General features: G+C 37.1%; 1 protein-coding gene across 2 annotated transcripts in view; it reads left to right on the top strand.

The window, feature by feature from the left end:
• The window catches only part of LOC135475526 (leucine-rich repeat and coiled-coil domain-containing protein 1-like), a 199378-nt gene that overhangs the window by 149749 nt on the left and 29283 nt on the right, over positions 1 to 20346 (top strand). For both annotated transcript variants that reach the window (XR_010445058.1, XM_064755451.1), the window contains exon 8: positions 16767 to 16883. Coding sequence is in view for 1 of the 2 variants with exons in the window: in XM_064755451.1 (XP_064611521.1) it covers positions 16767 to 16883 (117 nt within the window). In the remaining variant the exon portion in view is untranslated. The remainder of the gene's footprint in view (positions 1 to 16766; positions 16884 to 20346) is intronic.

Here is a 20346-nt window from a genome sequence, read left to right as displayed (position 1 = left end):
GCATTCTTTCCCTCTTGATGCCTGTGGATGCCTTTCCGTGATGGAAGTTGCTCTAAAGGGGGATTGCATTCTTTCCCTCTTGATGCCTGTGGATGCCTGTCCGTGATGGAAGTTGCTCTAAAGGGGGAGTGCATTCTTTCCCTCTTGATGCCTGTGGATGCCTGTCAGTGACGGAAGTTGCTCTAAAGGGGGAGTGCATTCTTTCCCTTCAGTGTGAGTGTGAGGCCGTCATAAACTTACAACTGCATAGACTCTGAGAATAGGATTGGTGTTCCTCAAAGACAGCCGTTCCGCCCTTGGAGACTGAAGGGGTTTTAGTGTGTGTGGGTGGGGGGGATTGTTGTGTTCTTGCTGTAAATAACTCAATACTGCCCTCGAAGTTGGGAGACCTGGGCCCAGTTTCACAAAGATGTCGTACATGTACAATAATCGCACATAAATGACAATTAAAGGTACCTTAATAGCATCTTCCTGTCAGCAAAGTTGATACTTGCTATATACTGCCTTCGTTATCTCCTTGTTTTACTGTACAACAAAAGTCTTCAGAAACCTACTCTTTCAACAGCTTAAATGGCATTATTGCAACCCAAATGCTTCCTCAAGGGCATTTTCAGCCATGCAATCATTGATCATCCCTTATAAGTGCGTATTTCCTTTCAAAGCAAATGCATGTGCATTCGGATCCGACTTATTCCTTGACACAACATTATACAAAAGCAATAAGCAGTGCTATGAATGGTGATGGATGCGCTTTTATTGAAACGAACAGGCAGTGTAAAGTAATCGTGCTATCAGGCAATACCAATGATGGCTAAAGAGACCGAACAACCGATCGATGTAGCCTGTGTTGTTGCTGTTTCGCCACTAATTTCAATCAAGCCTATTTTGCCTTAAACTGACCATTCCCACAATAGCCCCTAATGCGTCAATGTGCGGGGAGTTATTTTTGTGACTAGCACTTCTGTGCTTAGAGTGAAATAATTTTTTCTGTACTCAGCAGACTTTTCACTGCAGCCACATCCCATGTTGTTTTGAACTCCTGTCAGTGTTAATAACTACGGTGAAATGCATATTTATGAAGGAAAGTTCAGGGCTTTGAAGAGTTAATATGGCTCAGTAAATCAAGGTACATGATTTTGGACTTTGCTACCTTGACTGAATGAAGATGAGTAATAATGTGGTACAAAATATTGTACCACAAATGTACAGTAAAAAAGTTTTGGACGCTGCTTTGTGAAATTAGGTCCAGGAATCAAACCTGAGCTGGGACATATCAAGGATTTCAAAATTGGTACTTATTGCTGCCTCGCACAGCACTTATCACTTAAATATTGGAGCATGAGGAAAAGTAGCTAGCTGACTCGGTGCCACTCGGTGACTTGGTGGGGTGTCATGTCTGGTGTCTGTCTTTGGCATGAAACTTCAGTGGCGGCAGCACATTGGCGGCATGGACTTGCACTTCCACAAGAACATACAATTTGTATACAAATACCTAATGACTCCTTGTCATCACATAACTGACAAATTTTTAAGTACAACATACAATCTTAAGCTTAAATGCATACATATACACATATGTCTAAAATATCTCTTAAATGCATAACCACAGAATCATGCACCTGCATTGCTGTTAAAAGGTAGAAATACAACTGGAATTCAAGAACAAAATTATATCGCCAGAGCTCTAGAATTGTTGCTTTCATGCCAGTTAAAGCTTGCCTAGAGGGCTGATCTATTCTTTTCACCCTGAACGTGCCACATAGCCAGTCCGTAGGTGGTGTAGAAAATTGTCATCAAAATTTCATGTCATTTTCATGTGTACATCATAATTAAGGACAGAGTAATAAAAGTGTCATTGAGTTTAAATTAGGTGTATACATACAGCTTCTCGCCTATGGAAGATGTCTGAAAGTGGCTCTTAGTGACTAATGTATATTTCATGTTAGCATTATAATTAAGTGCTAATTTTATGTAATTCTGTTAAAGCAATAATGCCTTTCATTTGGCTCATGATGCACTTCAAGTATTGCCATGGTTTGATGTATTTAAGGTGGTAATTTATAGATCAGTATTGATTAAAATATTTACTGACCTATTTCTGCCCAGCTGATGCATGTAGCTGAACTGAGTTATACTGTGGATTATGGTTCAGGTGAAACAAGCATGTATAGAACACATATTCGTTTTGTTTTTTGTCGTTATTTTTGCTTTAATCTTTTTCTGTTTTAAGAGATGTTCATAATAATGTTATGATTTAGACCAATGAAAACTTTGCTTTTCTTCTTAACAGTGCTTGAAGGCTTGCAAGTTTTTGAGGTTTCCTGAACAACTTCTATTAAAAACTTTAATTGTTTTAAATAAATTGCAGTCTTAAGATGCATTTGCATGGTTTTCAATTAATTTCATTTAAAAGATGATTCCACATTGCAATACAGGCAGGGTTATCTAATTTGAAAAAATATAAATTTGGACACTTTCTTGTCCAAAAAAAGTCTGGGATTTGAGGCATGTTTATTCCTATATATAAAGTATATCTTGAAATCAAGTTTCCCCAACTTATACCAAACATCCACATACTGTGGCCAGGTAAGAACTGTTTCCAGTTTCATTGACCTTGACTATAGTGTTTTATTTTGTGTTAGGCTAAAATGTAAACACATTTGTAAATCTCTTGTCATATTAAACTCCTATTTACCAAACTTTGACCATAGAAATGTGGAAGACTTCCATTACTATAAATATAGATTGTGAGCCTTTTGATATTGTTTACACATGTATATATATAAATATCAATGCTGATGCTGCTTATGATGTGGGCTCGTAGAGCTCCATCCCTCCTGTTGTAGAACAGTCCAACTTAAGCTATGTACTCCTTTGTTTTTTTCCTTTATTATAATTACAGTTTTGGTGAGTCCATCTTAGCTATGAACTCTTTTGTTCTATCCTTTATTATAATCACCAGTTTGGTGAGTCCAACTTAAGCTTATAATGAACTCTTTTGTTCTGTCCTTTATTATAATCAGAAGTTTGGTTGTTGTTGTTTTTTTTTGTATTGTTTTTTTTTTAGATGTCTTCTTTTATTTATTTTTTTTTTTTGAGGTCTGAATTTGATCTATCAGTGAATATTAGCCAAGGACTATATATTCACCTTGGGGATGTCCAATACTGAACTCAATTTTCCCCAATCGCAAGCTTATGTCTCTCCCCATCAAACCAAAATCTGTGAAAATTTGTCAAAAGTTTGACCAAATGCTTATAAGATTATGTCAGAGAATGGTTTCCGTGGCAACCTCATCAAGAGTCATAGCAGCGAGGGATACTAGATGACAGACAACATTAACCATGGCCATAAATTGTCTTTATCACAAAGAATAGCCGTAAAAATTGACAGAAATCTGGCATTGGAGACCACCACTAAAACTTACGACTAATCTATTTACACTTTCTCCCCTTAGGTGCTGAAGAGTTCCCCATCAATCTTGGTGGGTAATATTGGCGTCTGCCTCTCTATCAGACATTTGGCTACAGCCTGTCTGGCCTCGTCTTTGTTTTCCAAGGCCATTTTTTGTTTTCATACAATTGGTCTCACAGATTTTTTAACTCGGTTGTTTTCTTTCCAGCCTGTTCTGTTGTATATAGCTTTCTTCTGTCATTGTTAAGGAGACACTGTCTTCTCATTCGTCCTGATATGTTTGTGTCAGCGTGTGTGTTAAAAATTGACTATAATGACTTATTAGAAGATGTATACACATAGAAATCAGTATATTTATTCAGTTTTCATGATATACCCTTGCATTTTTATACCCAGTTTTGACATTTCTTGTATGCTGATTTTTTCTTATAAACAAAACTATGACCATCAATAAAATTATAACTCCCAGGGTTTTTTAAAGAAGGAATTATATATAATGCTGATGAGTTATTCTTTGAACGCCTCACTCACAATGCTTGAGAAAGGGTTTGCTACCTTTTATCACAGGGTTATATTTATGTGCAAACACAAGAAGTCCCTGTCTTAAAGTTTGCTCTTTGGATTAAGACAGGGCCATTGTACTGGTGTTTATATGGGGTGATAACCAGGGAGCTGATTCACAGAGGCTAGTTGCAGGACAGCCTGTGTGAAGAAAGTCTTGAATTAAACATGATCTGCACACTTGCAAAATCAATAGACATCTTTTTCGACTTTGGTGTCTTTTTGTGCTAGCAAGTGCATTCTTCGCTTTTGTGATGCGTAGTTTAACAGCTTCAGACTTCAGATATGCAATTCCAAAGTGCCACCGATGGTAACACTTTGTCAGTGCTGAATTTCCTGACCACTTTTCAGCGTAAAAAAGGTCATAATTCCTGTCTGAATAAGTGCATATAAAAACATGTGAGCCTTGAAAGAGTTTTTTAGTTGGTGTTTAAAGTGACAGCGATCCCAAGAAATTTTAATGCTCTATTTCATACTGTGATTTTGCCTGATGTCTATCAGCATCTTTTACATGGAACCTCAACCATGGTTTCATCCAGATACCGTGTTTCATGCATTTACATGTAGCTGTTTTGTCAGGGGAATCCCCATCTGTATTAATCCCTATGTTATATTCACGATTATTGTAGCATCAAATTACCTTTAATCTCTTCAAAATGAGGAACAAAGTTTAACACCTCTTTGACGTTGTTATACAGCCCAAGGCTCACTTTGATAAGGTTCTCATGTTCATTTCTGGAGTCTTAAACCTCAGCGTGGTGCAGTATCAGTGTCACTTCACTGAGTCATGTCAGCCAGTGTTATCATCCAGCTTCATTGAAACATGTATGGCACTAAAAGTAATTTATAACATTGAAATGATTTTGACCGGAGGAGACTGAGTGTGATATTAGGTAGCATTGTAACTTTGTTGCCCCAATCCTTCCTGGCCGAAAAGTCTGGTGGCTTCTGTAATGGAAAACTGATATACCCGTGGCCCATTTCATATGGCTGCATTTTTAGGAATCAAACTCTTGCTGGCTCTGCTGCACCTAGTATTTCAGGAGATAATTGATTTGTCAGTCTCTGAGTCGGACCCTTTACAGGTGGCTGGCTAAGTACCTGACCAAGGGTGGCCTATATAAACTAAAGAAAAAAAAAAGAAAGAATGTGTCATTGCTATGTTTATGTCTTTGTATAAGAGTGGTTTATGTCAAGTTTGAACTGATGTCATTGCACTTGATTTAAAGTGCTATAGTGGGTCTAACTGCATATATATTCAAACTAACAGTTCACCTGTTTGCAAATAACAAGATTGATAATTTATGAAAAGAATTAGATGTACATGCATATATCTGAGGAGAGCAATGCCATATGCAGATGCATGTTAATATATAAGCAAATTTGCATCCTAACAGAAGCAAATTTACATCCTTGTATATAAGCCAATTTTCATCCCATATACAAGCCACCTACATATAAACAAATTTACACCCTAATATATAAGCAAATTTACATCCTATATATAAGCAAATTTACACCCTAATATATAAGCAAATTTACATCCTATATATAAGCAAATTTACATCCTATATATAAGCAAATTTACATCCTAATGTATAAGCAAATTTACATCCTTATATATAAGCCAATTTACATTCTATGTATAAGCCACCTACATATAAACAAATTTACATCCTGTATATAAGCAAGTTTACATCCTTATCTATAAGCCAATTTACATCCTTATATATAAGTAAATTTACACCCAAATATATAAGCAAATTTATATCGTAATGTACAAGCAGATTTACACCCTAATATATAAGCAAATTTACATCCTAATATACAGGCGTGTAACTGTACACTGTATAGTGTAATCATTCTGCTGGTGGATAGTTAAGTGCTAATTGCTGCAATATAAGATAATGCATTTGGGTAAACTTCTGTTTTCCAATTTACCTACTACATAGAAGCAAATTTACATCTTTACTTAATATACAAGAAGATTTACATCCTAACATATAAGCAAATTTACACCCTAATCTATGAGCAGATTTACATCCTAATACATAAGCAAATTTACACCCTAATATATAAGCAAATTTACACCCTAATCTATGAGCAGATTTATGTCTTAATATATAAGCAAATTTACACCCTTATATATAAGCAAATTTACACCCTAATCTATGAGCAGATTTACGTCCTAATATATAAGCAAATTTACACCCAAATATACAGACTTGTAATTGTAAACTGTATAGTGTAATCATTCTGCTGGTGGATAGGTAAGTGCTAATTGCGGCAATATGAGATAATGCGTTTGGGTGAACTTCTGTTTTCATGGGCTATTGATTTCACATTAGTGCCATTAGAAAACGTCAATGATTTGACTGCTGACACTTTTTTAACATTTTGTTTTATTCAACACATTGACGCACTTCATAGGTGTTGATTGCATGAAATAGCCAGAGTGCATATTATATAGGGCACTGAGTTTGTAAGTGTTCTATACGTATGCAGTTATCAATTTCTGATGAGAAAGAATGTGGAAAATGCATTGCAATATGGCATACAATATTTATTTATCTAAATTTACAGCTAGATACTTACTTTAAATACCATATAATTATGATGTCACATTTACTGGTTGTAACCCAAAAAATGTGCATCAAATTCCAGTTAATGTAAACAGAATTCTAATAATATGTGTTCATCGGTTATACTTTGTGAGGAATTGGTGAGTGGACTATTTTTGAGGCAAGGTTGTATGGGAACTGGGTAGTGTGGCTGACCCAGAGGTTACATGTGTCCACGTAATCAGTAGGACAGAATAACATACAGCATTAAGAATGCCTTGTTCCTTCACAATGTTTCCTTTCAGCCCACATTATGTCTCCTTTGAAGATGTGATTTGTGGCAGAAAATGCTAAAGAGGCACAAGGTAATCGTAACATGGAAAGCTGGGGTGGGATGGAATGTAAAGGATTCCTATCTCCAGTAGATCATGCGGCCTTAATCCCAGATAGCTGGTAATCCACTAGTGTGGTGAGGTACGTTACGTGCTGTAACAGTCACAGCAGTAGGAAGTGCTATGCACTATAGGCCTGGATTTAGAGCTTTCTCATGAGTGCGCCATTTATAAAATATGGGGTGTCCACCGACCGGTACCCTGTCTCACCTGCAGATAGATAGGACGACTTAAACGGCAATAGTACTGGTCTTATCCCTTCAACCCATACTGTACATTTGTATCATCATGTAATAACACACCTGATTCACCAGTTTTATATATAGGAAAGAATTTAGGGTTTTGTTGAATGTTTTGCTAGGATGGAAGTGTATGGAAAAAGTGCATATCCTATAAAAACTCGTAACTTGACTGCATGATTATTAAATTGAAAGAGATAATTTATGTTCCAATAATATAAATTTCTGTGTGCTTCACAATGAGGCTGCTGTGAATTCAAAACCAGCTCATGCTGGTTTCTTCTCCATTGGTACATGTATGTGGCAAAGTTTGCCAGCAATCTGTGGATGGTCATGTGCTTCCTCAGAGCTCTGACCAGCTTCCTCATGCCATAATGCTGGTTACCATTGGCTTCCTCATGCCATAATGCTGGTCACCGTCGGCTTGCTCATGCCATAATGCTGGTCACTGTTGGCTTCCTCATGCCATAATGCTGGTCACTGTCAGCTTCCTCATGTCCTACTGCTGATCACTGTCGGCTTCCTCATGCCATAATGCTGGTCACCGTCAGCTTCCTTATGCCATAATGCTGGTCACCATCAGCTTGCTCATGCCATGATGTTGATCACCGTCGGCTTGCTGATGCCATAATGCTGGTCGCTGTCGGCTTGCTCATGCCATAATGCTGGTCACCGTCGGCTTCCTGATGCCATAATGCTGGTCATCGTCGGCTTCCTGATGCCATAATGCTGGTCACCGTCGGCTTCCTGATGCCATAATGCTGGTCACCGTCGGCTTCCACATGCCATAATTCTGATCACTGTCAACTTCTTCATGTCCTACTGCTGATCACTGTCGGCTTCCTCATGCCATAATGCTGGTCACCGTCAGCTTCCTTATGCCATAATGCTGGTCACCGTCGGCTTGCTCATGCCATAATGCTGGTCACCATCAACTTGCTCATGCCATAATGCTGGTCACCGTCGGCTTGCTCATGCCATAATGCTGGTCACCGTCGGCTTGCTCATGCCATAATGCTGGTCACCGTCGGCTTGCTCATGCCATAATGCTGGTCACCGTCGGATAAGTGACATATTCTTGAGTACAGCGTAAACCACCATGCAGTCAAATAAATGAATAAATTTAATGATATTCGAGAAAAATAGTTTTTAGCTGCAAATGTAAGTGTACTTGAGTACATACTTCCTACTATTTCAGAGAAGCTATTTTATTTTGTGGCAATTTCTTCACATGCCTCAGTCAAAGAGAAAATGTTTTTGCTCTGCGTGTATGTCATTCATGAAGTGTCAGGCAAAGTTTATCTGAAGGGCTGAGTAATACACACCTGCTGCATACATCAGTCAATTTTAACATTTACTAAGTAAAACCGTGACTTATATAAAGTTGCCTCATGGAAAATCTGGAGTATAACTTTAAACAAAAATCTAACCAATCAAGCAAGCTGGTTCAGGTGCAGTGGGTAAAGTGTGAATGTTTTTATTTGTCCATAAATGACATGTAGATATGTGACATGTGGATATATGACATGTGGATATATGACATGTGGATATGTGACATGTGGATATGTGACATGTGGATATGTGACATGTGGATATATGACATGTGGATATATGACATGTGGATATGTGACATGTGGATATATGACATGTGGATATACCATCTTGGGCAGGATAGGGGGTGGGTGTCCCTTAGCATGCCAGCATGGCGCAATGACCCAGGATTCTCTCACATATGAGAGCCTTCACTGTCAGTTCAAATTCAGCTCATGGTGGCTTCCTCCCTGGCCATATCTGCCAGCAACCTGGGAATAGTTGTGGGTTTCCCCAGGGCTTTGGTCGGTTTCTTCCCACCCTAATGCTTTCCTGCCATTGTAGAAGTGAAATGTTCTTGAGTACGGCATAGAACAATCTACCATCTTGGCCTTTGTAACCTAATTTAAAATTATGATACATGTAAAAAAAGCCTGAGCATGAAGCTATACAGCATTTGAATTAATGAGAAAATAAACTTGTTTATTCACGTAACCTTTTACCCAAGGGGCACATTGGGTTTGTTGACGTGCACAGGTGTATTCATCTGCAAAAAAACAAAATCCAACAAAAGTTTACAGGAAGATGATTCGATTCCACTGTCTTGCCTTTGTCATTTTTGTAATTAAATAACAGAGACTTGTGAATTATGAGAGTTATAGGTGCCTTAGCAATAAATTCTTGAAATAACATTTCTTTAAAAGCTGACTACATTCAACAAATTATCATTTTCATAATGAAAAAAATGCCCAGTGGTCCAGCTTGTCCAAAGAAAACAATATAATTGATTTATAAGAACCCATAATGAGAAAATTTTCACATTTGTCAACAAGTGTTTTGTGACTTTTGAATTCTTCTTCAGCATTAGCTGTTGAGTCGCTATCTGTAGCAAGAGAACAGTGATAATGGTTGTAAGGCTGTAACTTCATGGGGTTGACATGAAAACAGTAAATCATCGTCCGCCTGAATGAATTCCTTTTTCATTTCGCCACGCCTTGATCGTAACAGATATTAATTTTGGCCAAAGATTTATGATTATTAAAGAAGCACTGGTATAAGGATAATCGCCGGGCGTGTGTTTTGTATTGTCCAAATGCCTCTGGCCAGCTTATTATCATCAAGGTCACATCATAGCATTAATAAATCAGATCATTGCCATTAATATCAGTCATATTCCTGTCTGTGCATCTAAAGGATTTATGGACTAATTTGTTGTGGGTGATAGACCAGAAAATAAAAGTTAAGAATATAGGAGAATTGAAGCAAATATATATAATGCTTACATATATGCTTACATATAAGTCTGGTAGTGTCAGAAATACTATAAAGTGGGATTATTTATCCATTTTTTTAGTCTTACGCATTAATCTGATCCTGTTAATGTAACTGTTATCTCTATGACTTGTCATTTAATGATTCCATTATATGGCTCAAACATCACAGTATGTCATCAAAGATACTCCATTTCCACCTGGTACTGTTACATATTGCAGAAATGTTCAAAATAAGCTTCGGAGACATGCAGAGTCTGTGCTGTCCAATGTCCATCACCTCAGGGAATGTCTGCAATATGTGTTCAAAATTTTTGAAGAAAACCAAATTTGGTTTTAAGCTTTCTTATGAAGACACTAATAACTGATTAGATTTTGTGACTTTCTGTTTTTGCGTTTGACTCTGTTTTAGCAATTTTGCCTAGGATACTGCCTGTGTGTAATTAAGATATACATGTATCTCTTGAATTACATGACCAGATTTAATCCAGTTTGATTTCAAGCTTTCTTATGAGGCCCACATTTCTGTTTTTGCGTTTGACTCTGTTTTAGCAATTTTGCCTAGGATACTGCCTGTGTGTAATTAAGATATACATGTATCTCTTGAATTACATGACCAGATTTAATCCAGTTTGGTTTCAAGCTTTCTTATGAGGCCCACATTTCAACTGATATAGATTTTGGTGCCTTTTGGTGAACCTGTTTGACCATGTTTTAGCAGTTCCAGGTGGCTTTATACTTATTTGCAATATACCTCCAGACAGAATTTAATTCGATTTGTTCTCTAGCTTTCTCATTGAGGATCTTCACATATGTTTACATTTTGAATCTTTTTGCCAGTCCATTTATCACAACTTTTATAGCCATTTTGAGTGGCAATGTGCTCGGGCAGACATCTTTTTAACCTACAAACCTTCTAGTTCTTTGTTTCAGATGCATACAACAGCTGCATTGCAACATGATATATGTATGTACCTGTTTATTTTTTACCTTTTTGGAGAATCCTGGAGAAAATACATTCTGCATGTTCTAGAATAATACTTAAAACCTACCGTGTAACTCAGCTCATTGAAAGCCGATCCAGTAGTGAGAGCTGGATTTTGGCCAACAAAGTTATTGCAGCAATAATACAGGTAGGCATAAGGGAATTGTGATCAGTGGTATGAATTCCAGATTTGGTGTCTGGAAACTGGTCACTGATGGTATATATACTAGATTTAGGCATTTTTGGCATTGAAATACCCACAAAATTAATCCTTTAGGGTTTCATTAATTCTGAGAATGGTAAGACTTGTTAGGTTACACCGCCAAGTATGCCTATCTGTAAGTTGCCAAATCCTTGGTGTAATATGCCTGCGATGAAGAATTTGCATCTGATTACCCATTTATATAAACTTGTACTGATGGAGACTAAGATCTGAGGTAAATATAGCTATCAGTATAAAGTTACCCGTCTGTCTGTCTGCCCTGGTCAGGGTCTCACAGACAGCCAGGTCTCCCTCTGCTGAATACACTGTACCTTTTTCATATGACATGGTGTGGTCTAATTTTTCACGAACTGACCGGTAAAGGTCAGTGTCAGTCTGATTTTAGGCTTGAACAGCTGTCCGGCTTTGTTAATGATAGTGTTCAATGTGTAATTTAGAATCGGTTTGGCAGAAGTTCCTGGGATGTGACTAATACCAGACATCAGGCCTTCTGTAGATGGGCATTTGAACCAGGCATATATATGTAGGATGATCCAGGACATCAACTCTGATGGTTTGTAGTTCTCCTTGTATTGTTTTGAACAGTTCCACTGCAAGGTACCATCACTGCCCCCACCCCCACCCACCCAAAATGCTATGGGATATGTACCAGACACATTTATTTATGAACATGAAGAATTTATAAATGCCTCATTTTGAAAAGATATATATATTGATTTAATAGAAAGGTAAAAGTGTATATATTTAACTGAGGCTGACTGTTGAAAACTTTGTTTGAAAAGATGTTCTGTTAGTGTTATAGGACTTCAATGCAGTTACATAGTCGGAGCAGTTTAGTACTCTTGTAGTACTCTTGTAGTACTCTTGTCCCAAGATAAGATATCAATCTGGCCAAATGAATATGTTTGTGGTAAATTAATTCTGTGCATGTCATAAGATTTGTTTTGAATGATGTTCCAAATTTACTTTGTGCTTGATTTAGACATACATGTTCATGTACTGTGACATGCCAGTTTAGGTGTTCAGATTCAAGTGCACGTGTTTTCTTTTGACTGCAGTGTTGAACTGTGCTTTTAAAACATGTAACTCTTAGATAATCAGGTTTGGGCTCCACTCATTTTACGCCGTACAACTGTATAGGTGTAGTTATCATCAAGGTGTCCCTTTCCTCCATTCACTCATTGGTCAGAATTCATCCATTGGTCCAAAATCAATTTTTTCAATTTTTCTACTGACTTCAATCATTTTTGGTAAACATCGTCACAAGGCACAAGGAGATGAGGTTGTTATCATGAATTTCACAACTAGCTCATTCATATCTATACCCTGTGTACAGAAGTCGTATCAGTGGTTCTCCATGACGAGTTCATTGAGATTTCAGTATGTTTTGGCAGACATCATTTCTGCTGTTATGATGGATGCCCAGAAAAATGAGTTTTGTCAACATCACCATGGTATGGTACAGTACTGAATATTGTCAACACCAGGTTGAGATTGGCGTAATATATATGTGACTTTTATTCTCGTGAGATAAGCTATTTTTGGCACAGTCATGATAATTCTTATATCTACGCACATTTCTGGATACGATATTACAACAACAGTGCCATCTCTTTGCAGCTCCGCGTCTTGGTGTGTTCGGGTCATGCGATGCCGCCAGTTTTACCATGGTGGGGTATTAGAATATAGAAAACTAGTTCAAGAAATTTAGATCAGTCTACTATTTTACAAATCTACTTTATAAACAAAGTCAGTACACCGACATTTCCTAAGTCGAGCCATCAGTTCTGGCGAGTCATTACATCTCTTCATGTTCATATGTACAATGTATATACAAAGGCATGTGTACATGTATGTATTTTAACTGTGTTTAAGGGCCTTCAGCTACATGTGCTTGTATATACCACTCAGTATCCCAAAAAGAAGTCGTGTTAAACACTGTAAAAGTAGCAGCTAAGTTCCTTCCCAAAATTTTTTTTTTCAGTTTAAGTGCAAGGAAAAGTTGGCTGTAAAGCACACATATTATTTGAGATTATCTGTGGTAAACTTGGAAGTTTGCTATTTACTGCAAGCTTGTCATGTTTTTTTTTTGGAGGGTGAGGGGGAACGACAGGAAATTGAATTTCCTTCAGTTTGTAAGTTTTTCATGAGCTTAATTCTGAGAGCAGAAAGAAGATACCCCAAAAAAGGCATGTAGAGACAAACATGTCTATATACATGACCCAGTGATGGAGATCGGAAGCTGAGGTTGTAATGATATGTTTGTCATATCTGATGGTTTACGCAAGATTCTCTTTCTGAGACCTGCCAGATTTTAACATATACTCTTGATGTTATTTGGAATTTTCCTTAAATCCTCTTGGGTTATTGCGAGAACTTCAAAAGTGGAGGAAAGGTTGTCTCTAAATTTCACTGATGCAGGACCTAAACAACATCAATAAGGATTAGCTGTCAGATCCAGTATCAAGTTTGTCAATACTGCCATGTCAAATTTGTTGCAGTTTGTGAATTTAAGGTTGGCGCTTGTATTTTTTTTTTGTATTATTTTTTGTGGGGGTAATTTGAACCAAGTAATTTTTTTAAACCATTCCTCTACAATATCTACTTAGACATTTTTTTTTTAATTTTTGGCCTTCTCCAAATAACTTCACCAAATTGTGCAATTCTGTTCTGGGTTATTGATCTGACCAAGGTGTGTTGATAAGCTATTGATTTTAGTCGCATATTAACTTGACAGATTTACTGAGGAAATTGCTGCTTGATTAAACATGAGGGAAAGCCCTCTGACATACAACCATCCATTTTCAGCACATCCCTTGAAATTTTTTTTCTGGGAAATTCATTAATATAAAGCCACAGATGACAGTTTTAATGTCAACATCTAAACATGTTTAATATTAGCCCATGAAATTATTCATTTGAATTAATTTAGTCACTGTTCAAATTTTGAGTTACTCTATCTAAATTTTTTTCATTTTTCTGACTTTAGTATTGTTTCTGTCATGTTTCTGTATATTCCTGGCATATTAATCCTTAATACAGAACAAGACTGGGTTGAATCCAAGCATTTTGGTATTGCTGCCTACACAGGAACACGAAAATTGTACAGATCTACATGTTCTGTAGATTTGATTTGAACAGGGATTTTCTATTTACAAGACAGAGGTTCAGGGTTTTTTTTTTTTTTTTTTGGTGTGGGGGAGGGTGAATTAAGGTTGATATTTCAGGAATACAAACTGAGCCAGCTTATAGTTTATTCAAAAGAAAGGATTCATGCAGTACTGCATTAATTACATTTACTCTGAAAAAAATATGACTCAGTCTCTCTTAGGGTAACAATTTATTGTTGTCCAAAGTGCATTTAGGTATTATTTACATATGAATTTGGTCTTCTTACAAAGGAACTCTTTGAATGGTTAGATACAGTAAGGAAATTCAGGTAACTAATTGGTTTGCCTTTGGACCTTTCGGATAGCACAAGTAACTGGTCCCATATCCAGCGTTGTTCAATTCAGCAAGTCAGTATTAAGACAAATAGAACCATGGGAACTATTGACGAAATGTTGACTTACATGTAATTTGATGGGCTCCATACATACATCTCAGTGGAGCATTGATATATTAGAGTTCCTGTAGGTATATGCATGTATCTGGTGGAACTTTGTCAAGTGATATTCACATATTTAAGTGCTAACCCTGAAATATCTTCACATGCAGTTTCAGATTATCTACATACCATGAATTGGAATGCTAAGAATTTCAACAAATTAAAGTTCAAGTTGCAGCTTCCACTTAAGATGGCAGTATGACTCCCAATCTGGTGAACGGCCAGCATTGGGACCATGATAGAGAAAGTATTTGATATAAAACCCATCCCAGATATGTACATTTGATTAGACATTGTTTATGTTCAAAGTTGCAACCCTAGCTCACATTTACATGTAGCTCTACCAGCTACATGTAAATAGGGATCAAGGATTGTAATTTTGTTGTGTCTCAGTTCTCACTTGTGTCATACATTGACTACTGTGTGTGTGGACGTTGCTGTTATTATTTAAAAGCGCTCTACTTATTGAATACAATTCTGTGAAAGACTTTGATTTGCCTGAGGCCATTTAGCCTTTAAATTCCTTTTGAAGTCAAAATAGGGTACCCATGTACCCTTCTACACCTAGATTTAAGGGCCTGTATATACATATAATTGTGAAAATATTATGTCCACCTGTTGAAAGAGAATGTGACTGTAACCCATTTTCTTCTAGAAATATTTGTCTGCAAACACTCGTGTAGCTGCCATTTGCATTTGTACTATATTTTATGTGGAAGAAAGTAGGTTTTTTTTTTCTCGAGGGATTTTTTTGAGAAGCTATCTGTTTGGTTTATATACATCTATGAAGGGAAATGATGCTAATTCATATGGCCAAGCATTGGTCACTCAATCCTTTGAAACATTTACCCTTTCTTGTCCCTTGGGTGATTTACCCACCCTGAGGATTACAAGGGAAGATCCCGCAACCTTGACTTAATTGCTTGCACTGCGTAGGGAGTTGATACGGGTGTTTGTTACGTCGAGGTCGTCGGTATCTATTAGTTTACTCCATTACCTACTGACACCCAGACAGCCACAATGATTACCCACCAATTCCATTTGTACACTCTCCCAGGAACAAGTGCTTTTTATCTAACAACAGTGCTGACTTGACATCATGATATATTACAGTTTTCGTTCACAAGGAAATCTTCCCATGAAGCAAAAGACCTTTGTTACATGTGTATTTGTTACAGGGACTCCCAGCGACTGCATCTCCCAGGCAATTGAACTGAAACTATTGTAGAAATAATTGGATTACTAGTTTGCAGACAGTCAGTAAAGCTGAGGTTGAAGTTTATATATAAAGCTGTCTAAGCTCCTCGCTGGCTAATGTATCTGCCATGGGAAAGGAGTGTTAACTGTGTAAATCCCAACAGACTTTTATACACATGGGTGAAAATGAACCTGACACGTTTCGCTCTTAATGATACTGATCTAGCTGGAAGACGATGACCATGCACACAAAAGGCCAACACCTAGTTGAGAACCATAAAACTCTAGTTCAAATCCAACTAATACATCATACCTGAGACTTCAAGATCAGCAACCTTGTGACTTAAAAGTTATAAACTCTTCCAAGATTCCTTTCACTTCATCGTTGTATGATCATTTAAGCATTTTTTACGAGATTTGTCACATTGTAAACTGGCAAAATAATAAATTCCTGTATGAAATGATTTTTAATTCCCTAAACTCACAAGCTCTGAAAACTTAGCAAATTATACACACTACGTTTCACATTTCTATGGGGGCCTTATTCATTGTGAGTTTGGCAAAATATTACATTTTGTAAATTTTGTTTTGAAAACTCTAGATATTGATGAATCGGCATCATTCTTGTGTTTGTGTATGACAGCTTGTTAGAAACAGATAACATTTGCTATGTTTTTAAAGTATAAATGTCAGTTTAGCCATACTTTCTGTCATGAGTTTTTGTCTCTGAAAGTTTTGCCTCAGACACAGTTCACTTCATGCATTGTTAATGTCCTTCATGTTAACAGGCAGGAAATGAAGGGGCGCTACACCCTGGAAAGCAAAGAGCTTCAGGAGGTCCTAGAAAGGGAGGCAAAGAAAATTGAGAAACTTCATGCAGCTCAGCAGAAAACACAGCAGGAGAAGTGAGTAGTTTGATATCTTCTTTGTTTTGAATTTAATTTCACCACGGGTTTATATTATCGACTTGGGAGTTTTTACTGAGTAATATTCCCGATATATGAACCACATCAAGATCAAAGAAAAACAAGTGTTCAGCTTTTCCTTAGAGTATTAGAGGCTTACGTTACAATTGGACTGGTCCCTGATAAATAAATATGCGGAAAGGAAAATGTTGTCCCATTAGTTAGAGGATTCACTTTTTAAGTGCTCTCAAAATGTATTTAAAGTTTATTGCATAATTAATCCAAGTTTCCATATGAATTCTGAAAGCCTTGTGGATTTTAATGGTTTTTAGATCCATATTTTGACCAGAAATTATTAATTAATCTTTTGCCCAATATGTGTATGCTGTATAAAAAAAAAGAAGAAGAACATTTCAAATTATAATTTGCTGGATGTAAGTGGATAAAGATATGCTGAGTGGATGGCTTTTTACACATGTTATAATGACTCCATTGACATGTAGGTACAATACAGTCATTCTCTATTATGTACATGTATCTTTGTCTGAAGTTTACTTCAAATTCTGCTGTTCTATAAACAAAATGTGATCATGAATAAAATCTAAAAATTTTTCCACGCATGTTTTTGGAACAACTGGCTATTTTGTTTGGTCAGATATAATTTTATGACCAATTCAGCGGGGGAAAAAAATCATTTTATGGTAATAATTCTTACAAAATATTGCTTTTAGTCTGAATATCACATATATACAGTACGATATCATCCTACCTTTGAACAAAAACAACATCTTTCCTATATGAATATATAGAGGATCTTGCACAGAAGTTAAAATGATAACCCATGAGACACGAAGGGTATTTGAACACCTGTATATGTATAAGGTGTTGTCTCTTGTTGTTTGACGGAGGATTGTAGATCCCTTCGCTGAGCGTAACAAACTGCAGACAGATAGTTTGATGCCCCCTGTATTCATTGCAATCGTTTAAAACGTTGACACAGAAGAAAAGTGGTAGAATTTGGTCATCAAACATCAGAAAATCTACTCGGCCAAGATCGAGCTACAGTTGACCTTGTGACAACACAGCGGTACATTCACTGCAGGCATTGGAAGCATCTCTATGTCTACAACACAGATAGCAGGAAACATTGTTCTACTTTTACAACTAATTTCAAGATGCCCAAGTGTGGCTTTCACCTGCAGTAGTACAACGCAGGATAGTGTAAAGTTACATACATGGCCTAAAATGGCACTGATTTACAAAATATGGACCAGATCTTGTCAAAAACGCTTTTGTTTACAGGGGACTCAATCTTAGTCGTATGAGATTTGCTAATTCAGCTATAACTTCTAAAAGAAAAAGCCAAAGGACGAGCCTTATAATATCCCCCTAAAAAAAACAAATGGAAAAGGATTTTCCCTTCCTGAATGCAGAAGTTGTTTAGCTACTTGCTTGTTTGAAACAACAGGCTGTGACATGAATTGTAGGGAACCACAAGCCTTTGCCCTACAATGGCCATGAGGCTACAGGGCCGCCCTCCGGCACCACAGCATGCCCTATCTTGATGCCCGTAACGGAAACCCAGGCAAATTTTAAATTGCCATTTCTTTGTGTTACCAGTTGCTGTTTCTATTCAGTATAATTCAAACCTTATTTATTTTTGCAGGTGATACTTTTTTAAAACATAAAAGATTACCTCCGTTGTTAGTTTCACAGGTTTTGAGTGACAGACTGTTGTCATCAGTGCATCTCACAATCAGCTGGCCCGACTGCATGGATCCTCGTGTCACAGCCGGTATCGCTCAACTTGGTTATAAAAATATATAGTTTGTTGACTGCGAAACTGTGCCAAATTCTCCATAGGTTCTACCATTATTCTGTGGATGTCCATTTCGTGACAAACCAGAAAAGAGCACATTTGTTTCATCTGCGTGGCTGATATCTGAGCGAAAATCGGTCCTCGTATCGCCCAGTTGCTATACTGTACACGTTGTTCCCTACAACTCTGGTAGCCTGTCTTTCAAAATATTTGTTGTCAAACTGTTTAACTTACATCACATTACTTCAATACCTAATCCCGGAAGGTATTCACTGTATTATGTTCCCCGGACAGGGCTCCGCGGTTGACAAGATATAGGCAGAAGGTCTAAGTTTAATTTTTTTTTTAATGGAACTAGTTAGCAGTATAGTTTTTTTAATTGCAGTTTACAGACAAACATAGCACAAATACTGTGTTTAATGAACATTTAGTGTGAAAATAAAGTCGTTCTCCTTTAAAGTTGACTGAATTTGTATGTATGCACAACGTCATTCTGCTAAGCTTGGATTGGAACGTCCTGGTGTCTGGGTGTGTAATAACAAAAGAGATATTTAACTGAGCCAGTGAGATATCACTTTTGTCAGTGAAGGAAATCTTGACATGCCATCTTTATATAAATAATAAAACTTTAAGAATCAGACAAATGAGTGATTTAATCATAATCAAAATTGTAGGCCAAACGCTGTATTCTGGACGGACAGGCTGGCTTATATACTGTCCAATCTCCCTGCTACCCACTTCTGCCTTCTACCTTGATCTACTTTATACGTACCAGCTTTATCCCAGTTTTATAGATTTTGTCTATTATTGTAAAGTGTACATGTATTTTAAGGAAAACAGTATTTGAAGACAAGATGTTTTCAGGAAGTAAATACAGGTGGTGTTCATTCACTGTCAAACTGCTGCATTTCACCTTAAATCTTATTTTTTGATGTCAACACTTGAGTTTTTGTGATTAGATGAACTTCACAGACAAAACAAGTGACCATAAATCGTGGATGAACCTATCAGAATGAACAAAATGTGTCAGAAATACAGTAATCATAAAACTGTTTACCTGTAGCAGATCTGGACTTGTGTTATCTTAGTGAGCACATCTTGACCAATACATGTTGGTGTGAAGAATCAACAAAAGTTCTTGAATCTTGCTGTATTTTTATATTGTCATACTTTCATTGTAATGGTGTACTTTCATTGTAAATAATACTGCTTAAACAACATGTTAACAGTTTTTGGTATCTGTTAATTAAATTTGGATGTTGTAGCATTTGTTTACAGCCCTTTCATGAACGTCTGTGTCCAAGAGACTGACATAGAGGCTAGACTCTCTCATCAGGGATTCAAACAGTCCAGAAGCTATGGTTTGTCATGTCTATTGTAAGTTGTAGGTCTGGCAAAGAGACCAACCCCACCGCAGCTCACTTGGACAAATATTTGCTGACCTTGATGGCGGTAGGCTCACTTATCTACATGATCCATGTCCAGTGGCCATGGCCAGCTAAAGTGATAGCGTGGTATCTCCAGCCTGTGGCATGCAGCGGCCAGTGATTTATTGCGCTCATTGAACTCATTAGACATGATCTAACCAGGGCATGCTGTCTGGATTATCCTCTTCGCTGTTCTCCCTTCTGATTGATCTCCAGT

The sequence above is a fragment of the Liolophura sinensis genome, chromosome 9 (genome assembly GCF_032854445.1).
Source record: "Liolophura sinensis isolate JHLJ2023 chromosome 9, CUHK_Ljap_v2, whole genome shotgun sequence".
Classification (NCBI taxonomy): domain Eukaryota; kingdom Metazoa; phylum Mollusca; class Polyplacophora; order Chitonida; family Chitonidae; genus Liolophura; species Liolophura sinensis.
Note: the sequence above shows the minus strand (reverse complement) of the source record. Positions and strands in the feature narration are given on the sequence as shown.